Here is an 8009-nt window from a genome sequence, read left to right as displayed (position 1 = left end):
AGAAGATACATTACAAGCGACAAAATGATGTTGAATTGGTACTCCCTCTATTGTCTTCGTCATTGCAGGTCGCTAATGCTGCAGTTGAGGCCCCCGATAATCAGGCGTTAACTTTCGACAAGGGAATGCACTATGCAGTAGCACATATGCTAGCTAAGGAAGCTCTTAATCTGTCTAATATAAATAAAAGTTATCTACCTAGCAAGGCCTCCACCTTTTGTTGAACCACTTCTTCATGCTGACTACCAAGGAAGATGTCTTTTTGTTAAACTTAGTCACATATTTCATTTAGACACATTAACTTACATTGTTTCCTATTAGACACCTAAACTATGTCCAATATATGCCTACTACTATTTAAACACCTCATTGCTGGCCTCCAGGAAAATTATGGCGCGTGATATTTACATGCTGCTCATGTGGCTAGACACCGAATCAAAGGAGGACACATAGCTATTATCAACAGACAAGATTCCAACTCCATCGTAAGGAAAAATTTAGAAAGAAGATATGTACTTTTGATGTGAATTGGTGATGGATAATGCATAATTTTGGTACGGTTCGTCCGAAATAATTATGATAGAATTTTCAATTTTCCGAGCGTATACAGAGTTGATTCAAATAGTTTTTTTTTTTTTAGGGATTATTTGGTTAATGATAGGCCCTTGTTTTGATTATAAACAATGCCTACTTCCTTAAATCTGAAAACAAAACAACAAAACTAAAAGAAAATGGTTATGACAAATTGGAGGAGTATATCTCACGTGCAGCTTCGAAATGGTGTTCTTTAAATTCTTGTTATTTAATTAGAATTTTCTTGTGTAAAAATGGAGGAGAAGAGGACTGCCAAAGAGTTTGTGAGTATGTATTATCAGGGGAGAAGCAAATGAAAGAAAAATTGGGTAGAGTGGACATAGGAAGAGGAGCTGCCATTGAGGGATGGTTTAGACGATAGTGAAGAAAAGCAGGAAAAAAGGAAGAAAAAAAAAAACTGAACTATTTTTTCAGTTAAAAAATGAAATACTAATTACTAAATTTCTCTCTTTTTTACTTATTAGAATCATACATGCCTTTATTTCTACCTCGCACCTGTCAAATAGTAAAAACATGGAAAGCTAAGTCATGCTACGCGGTGAAAAGAGGTGAAAAACACCCTCTTGTCCACGTCAGCAATGTGTATTCGATAGGTGCATATGAGACATAGTTCAAGTGTTTAATTGGAAACAATGTCAGATGAGGTGCCTAATTGGAAAATATGTGACAAGTTTAAGGGGGCTGTCTATGTATTTGGCCAAAATTTAATGTACAAACTATCAATGTGCTTGCTACTTTTGGAAACCAAAGTGTCCTGCGTCACATTCAGTCTGGTCATATTAGTACTACTACTACTACTTGTGGAACTAGGAATCCTACTACTGATTGCTTTGTCCCTAGAGACAATGACATGCTATGTGATATTTTGAATGCTTAACTAATCTATAAATATCGTTAGTTGCTAAAAAAAAGGTTATATCACTTTATAACCTTAATTATAAAAGTTTTTCGACTAGATTACCCTTTATCTTTTGACAAAATGAGTAATCACCATTAAGACAATTTTTGAAAAATTACATGAATAATTAATTGGAACATGGTGTAGATTTTGTAAAATAATTATTACCCTTTTGATTTGCTAAATCGAATCTTATTTAGGACCAAATTTGTAAGCGGAGACAACAATAAACATGAACCAGAGGTAGTGATAAATGTGAAATTAGACTATGTTTGAGGCACTACTGAATCTCATTCTTGCATGATAACTAGTCTCTCGACACGTGTGTTGCAAATGGTTGTCGAGCCATATAATAAAATGATCGTATATCGCTTACACTAGAATTTATTCTTTTTTGTTAAATAATATCAATATTATTAAGTAAAAAAATTGAGTTAATAATTATATACGAATGAATATAGTAATCATTGTTAGAATTTTTGTTTAAATAAATTATAAACAAAGAGTTTTAAAAAGAAAGGTGTCTTTTAACGAGAGGATGCGCTTTCAAAATTTCTTAACTGGTGTTGTCTATTTAAGTCAAGTTGATCTTTGCTTTTGAAATGAATTTCGTCATTATTTTACAGCAAAAACCAATTTTGAAGTTTTACACAAATACTTGTCGGAGGAACATGTAATAGGGTGTATGTGCGACTCGTTTATCATTTGCTGACACAAAATCAAGAAAACGACGGAATTCTCATATTAATCGAGTATTTCTCACTTTTAAATATTTGGAGAATATTTTTTTTGGCAACGTAAATAATAAAATAATTAAACTCGAAAAATATTATTAGTCATGAAATAAATTATGAGTTACTTCAAATTTTAAGTTATATTTATCTACTATAGTTGCCATACAATGATCAACATTAATTATTCACAAACACTAATATTTTTATTCATTCATTTATAATTTCTCACTCAAACATTTATGTTGATAATATAGATATTATTATCATGTAAAAGTCAATGTTGCGTGATTCAACATACACGTGCAATGTACGTGCGGAGAAGCTAGTGGTAGAATTAATTATAAAGGTTCTTTGACTAGATTACCCTCTATCTTTAGTCAAAATGAGAAATAATCGTTGAGAGAGTTTTTGAAAAATAACATGGATCATTAATTGGAGCCAAAACATCCTATCAGAGATCTCATGAAATCTCCACTCTTTGGGGGTACCCTCAACGTCGAGGAACCTGTACTAGGGTGTATGTGCGACTCGTTTAGATCATGAGCTGGCACAAAAGCAAGAAAACGACAGAATTTCAATATTAATCGAGTATTTTTTCTTTTAAATATTTGGAGAATATTTTTTTGCGATTCAAACTTTTTAACATTATTTATTTTATCAGGAGTACTGTCTATTTCTGGAGAGAATGTTGCCCAGTGTGGAAGGCTCTTACAAAAAATCTATGGGCAAGTAAAAAATTTATATGTCGGGCAGGAGCGCAAGACGAGCTCACACTCGAAAATTTAGTAGATGTTCTCAGGTAGTGTGTATTTAAAAAAAATTATTATTACCCTTTTGATTTCCTGAATTGAATATCATTTAGGACGAAATTTGAAAGGAAAAATTGATAATTAAAATGAACGAGAGATAGTGCGATAAATGTGACACTAGATATGTGTGAAGCACTATTGAATTTCATTCTTGCATCATAACTATAAATGTCTTGTATTTATCGCTAATGAACTTTTACGTCAGTACATTTTAGTAACATAAGATTTAGAGCAAATAACAAGGATGAAAGGTGAAAGTTTACTTAATTATTTGATAAATTAGAGAAAAGAAAAGAGACAACACAACAATTAGCGTTGATTAAGTGGGAATACCAGTGCAAACTTTGTGATCCAAATTAAAAGTGTAGCTATTTCATCAGAATGTACAATATTCTTATTTTAAATTTTGATTGTTAAGATCAAATTATTTAATTTAATATAAACACTCAATTCGATAATTATTTAACAGCTAATACGTTGGCACGTGTGAAGTCCTGACATATTCCTCGCACGTGCGACACGGTTTTCTTTGGTCAAGCAATACGGGACAGATAGTACACCAAATAAAGAGAACTCAACAAAAAAGTAATAACTAAAACGCAAAAAACACAGACAGAAACACAAATATTCACACACACACACACAGTGAGAATATATATATATATATTTTTTTTTTTTTTTGAAGAAAAAAGCAAAAACCACTCACAGAAACACAAATATTCACACACACACAGAGTGAGAAAATTTATTATTATTAGTTTTTTTTGTAAAAAAAAGCAAAAACCACAGACAGAAACACAAACATTTACACACACACACTGATAAACTTTGCATCACAATGTAATCTCAGCAGATTCACCCCACCCCCACTCTACCCCACCCCACACTCTTTAGAGTCAGACAAACAACACAGAGCATTACCACTCTTCTTTGTTTTCTTTCTTTCTTTTCAAAATATACACTCCTTCACTCCACTGTTTTCTTCTTTCTTTCTTTCTTTCTTGTATTGTGTACTTTGTTGCCTTTTCACTTTATTTTTTCCCTCTCTACACTATTCTACTTCACTTTGTTTCAAAAAAGAGGTAAAACCCTTTTTCTTTTTCCACCCCTTAACGCTCCCCTCTTCACCTTATCAGTAAAAAATCTAGTCTTTCCTCCTCAGCTTCAGTGAACCCTCAAGGTACATTCACTTTTTCATTATGGGTTTTTGTTCTTGATGTCTAAGTAATTGATTTTGTCAAAAAAAAAAAAAGATTTCTTTTTGCTACATTTTGAGTTCTGAGTGTTGAATGGTAGGCTGTGTTTACTTCTTGGTGTCTTTTAAGCATAATGTGGTTAGATTTTTAGCATTCAAAAGACTGGTTTTGTTTTGCTTTAGCTTTTGTTAACTTTCTCTTTATGTGGGTAAGAGATGTTTTTGTATGAGGTTTGTCATAGCATCAGTAAAGATCCATTTTTTTTGTTACTCTAGTGTTTTTGGTTCTCTCTTTTTGTGGGTTAGAGAAGTTTTTGTATATAGTCCGTGATAGCATTGATTAAAGATTGTATTTTTTTGTTGCTCTAGTATTTTTGGTTTTGTTTTGTGTGGAGAAAGAACTAATTTTTATTTTCTTTTTTGATGTTATGAAGGTTTGAAGCATTCAGATCTGGCCCTGTGAGTGGTTTTGGCATTATACTGATTGTCCTTCTAAAGGTTCTTTTACCCACATTCTCAAGATTTTGCCATCTCATTTGTTGTATACATTTGTTTAACACTCTGTTTGGGTTCAATACTTTGGAGTATTAACATAATTCTGTATTGTCTCTGCTGAGGTCTTCCTTCTGTTGATCATTGACTCACATTCTGGTGAAGAATTATAGGGTTTTGTGTTTAAGTTGTTCTTTTGACAAAGGTTGTGTGTTAAGTGTTGTTGCAAGAACAGGCACCGTCGAAAATGCAGCGGCCCCCACAAGAAGATTTCTCACTCAAGGAGACTAAACCCCACCTTGGTGGAGGGAAAGTCTCTGGTGATAAGCTAACTAGCACATATGACCTTGTTGAGCAAATGCAGTATCTTTATGTTCGGGTGGTAAAAGCTAGAGATTTACCCGGGAAGGATGTTACGGGTAGTCTTGATCCTTATGTTGAAGTTAGGCTTGGGAACTATAGGGGTACGACTCGTCATTTTGAAAAGAAGTCGAATCCTGAGTGGAATCAAGTGTTTGCTTTCTCAAAGGATAGGATTCAAGCTTCTGTACTTGAAGTGACTGTGAAAGATAAGGATGTTGTTAAGGATGACTTTGTAGGTCGTGTTCTGTTTGATTTGAATGAGATCCCGAAAAGGGTCCCACCAGATAGTCCGCTCGCTCCACAGTGGTATAGATTGGAGGAGAGGAATGGTAATAAAGTAAAAGGAGAGTTAATGTTGGCTGTTTGGATGGGAAATCAAGCTGATGAAGCCTTTCCTGAAGCTTGGCATTCAGATGCTGCGGCTGTTAGTGGGGCTGATGGTCTTGCAAATATAAGGTCCAAAGTGTACCTCTCGCCAAAACTGTGGTACCTAAGAGTTAACGTGATTGAGGCTCAAGACTTGATTCCAAGTGACAGAAGCAGGTTTCCGGAAGTTTTTGTCAAGGCCATCCTTGGAAATCAACCTTTGAGGACTAGAGTTTCCATGAGCAAGACCATTAATCCCATGTGGAATGAGGACCTGATGTTTGTAGCAGCGGAACCGTTTGAGGAGCCATTGATTTTGAGTGTTGAAGATAGAATTGCACCGAGCAAGGATGAGGTCATTGGAAGGTGTGCTATTCCTTTGCAGTATGTGGATAGGAGGTTGGACCATAGACCCGTGAACACGAGGTGGTTCAATCTTGAGAAGCATGTTATTGTTGAGGGACAAAAGAAGGAAATCAAGTTTGCTAGCCGGATTCACGTGAGAGTGTGTTTGGAAGGAGGCTACCATGTTCTTGACGAGTCAACACATTACAGTAGTGATCTTAGGCCAACTGCAAAACAGTTGTGGAAATCTAGCATCGGTGTTCTTGAAGTAGGTGTGTTAAGTGCTCAAGGCCTGTCACCAATGAAAACAAAGGACGGGCGGGCAACGACAGATGCCTATTGTGTAGCTAAATATGGGCAGAAGTGGGTCCGGACAAGGACAATTATAGATAGCTTTGCTCCCAAGTGGAACGAGCAATACACTTGGGAAGTATTTGATCCTTGCACTGTTATAACTATCGGTGTGTTCGATAATTGCCATCTACAAGGAGGAGATAAATCCGGAGGGGCACGGGACTCGAGGATCGGAAAGGTCAGGATCCGTCTTTCGACACTTGAAACTGATCGTGTCTACACACATTCTTATCCCCTATTGGTCTTGCATCCTACCGGGGTGAAAAAGATGGGTGAAATTCACTTAGCTGTGAGATTTACTTGCTCGTCATTGGTGAATATGATGCATATGTATTCTCAGCCGTTGTTACCCAAAATGCACTATCTTCATCCTTTAACGGTTAGCCAACTGGACAACTTGAGGCACCAAGCCACTCAAATCGTCTCCATAAGGCTGAGTCGTGCTGAGCCACCTTTGAGGAAAGAGATAGTAGAGTATATGTTGGATGTTGGTTCTCATATGTGGAGTATGAGGAGAAGCAAGGCTAATTTTTTTCGTATTATGGGTGTTTTAGGTGTGGTAATTTCAGTCGGAAAATGGTTCGATCAAATATGCAATTGGAAAAACCCTATTACGACTGTTCTTATACATATCCTTTTCTTGATACTGGTTTTATATCCGGAGCTTATTCTACCTACCATTTTCCTCTATCTCTTCCTAATCGGAATTTGGTACTATAGATGGAGGCCAAGGCATCCTCCTCACATGGATACTCGTCTTTCTTGTGCTGATGCTGCTCATCCCGATGAGTTAGATGAGGAATTTGATACTTTTCCCACTTCACGTTCACCTGATATTATTCGCATGAGGTATGACCGATTAAGAAGTATTGCTGGGAGGATTCAGACTGTTGTTGGTGACTTGGCTACTCAAGGAGAGAGGCTGCAGTCTTTGCTGAGCTGGCGGGACCCTAGAGCGACAGCATTGTTCGTGATTTTCTGCTTGGTTGCTGCTGTTGTGCTCTATGTTACTCCATTCCAAGCTCTGGCACTCTTGATCGGATTTTATACATTAAGGCATCCAAGGTTCCGATCCAAGCTTCCATCTGTGCCGCTTAATTTCTTCAGAAGGTTACCTGCTAGAACAGATTGCATGCTGTGAGCCACCTTTGGCAACCATTGTTTCTATCCTACCTTATGTTTTTTCCATTGAATCAACTAAAATGATGTAGAAATTTGTGGGGCTGTTCTTTTCAATATTAGGTCCTACTAGTAATTTGGATAAGATTCTGCTGAAACTGTCAGGTGTAGTGAGTTTGCTTTCTATTTGTTCCAAGTTTTCCAAAAGTTGGCTGTTTGATGCAAATCCATATATGGTAATCATGTAGCCTGTAAGTTCTTTTTGTTGTGACTAAGCTCCATGCTCAATTCACAGTACTTTCTATTCAATTTGGACTTGTTTTTTGGTTCTTTCATTGACATTATATGTGTGTATGATGCAATCAAAAATGAGAAATTTATAATCTACAAATCTAAAGCTGTGTTATTTATTTGAAGTGTGATAATGTGTCTAAATGAAAAATGTTATGTCAGGATGTGACTTAAACTGACAAACATTCCAAGGGCTCATTGGGGCATAACCTTTTTTTTTTTTTTTTGAAGAAAAACCTGTTTTGTGATATGTTGTGTCGTTTTTCACTCTAAAATTTGACATTTTTTCAAATAAAATGCATGTCCAAGCACAACTCTAACTTTCAAATATCCTTTTTCAACTTAACTTCAAATACTACTTCTTCTCAAATATCTCTCCACTCATGTCCAAACGCCTACAAAGGCATTTTGATTTGGTTGATAAGTCATTTGTTTACTTAAGGATGAAG

At 35.9% G+C, this 8009-nt stretch overlaps 1 protein-coding gene across 1 annotated transcript; it reads left to right on the top strand.

Annotated features, from left to right (window-relative positions):
• Positions 1 to 3885: 3885 nt before the first annotated feature.
• On the top strand, positions 3886 to 7495 carry LOC132049143 (FT-interacting protein 3). The gene is made up of 2 exons (XM_059439835.1): positions 3886 to 4215; positions 4665 to 7495. The coding sequence occupies exon 2, from the start codon at positions 4970 to 4972 to the stop codon at positions 7289 to 7291; it is 2322 nt and encodes a 773-aa protein (XP_059295818.1). The 5' UTR covers positions 3886 to 4215; positions 4665 to 4969; the 3' UTR covers positions 7292 to 7495.
• Positions 7496 to 8009: the final 514 nt, after the last annotated feature.

Source organism: Lycium ferocissimum, chromosome 3 (assembly GCF_029784015.1).
Source record: "Lycium ferocissimum isolate CSIRO_LF1 chromosome 3, AGI_CSIRO_Lferr_CH_V1, whole genome shotgun sequence".
In the NCBI taxonomy this organism is placed as follows: domain Eukaryota; kingdom Viridiplantae; phylum Streptophyta; class Magnoliopsida; order Solanales; family Solanaceae; genus Lycium; species Lycium ferocissimum.
The sequence above is the reverse complement of the archived record's forward strand: the minus strand, read 5'-3'. Positions and strand labels throughout refer to the sequence as shown.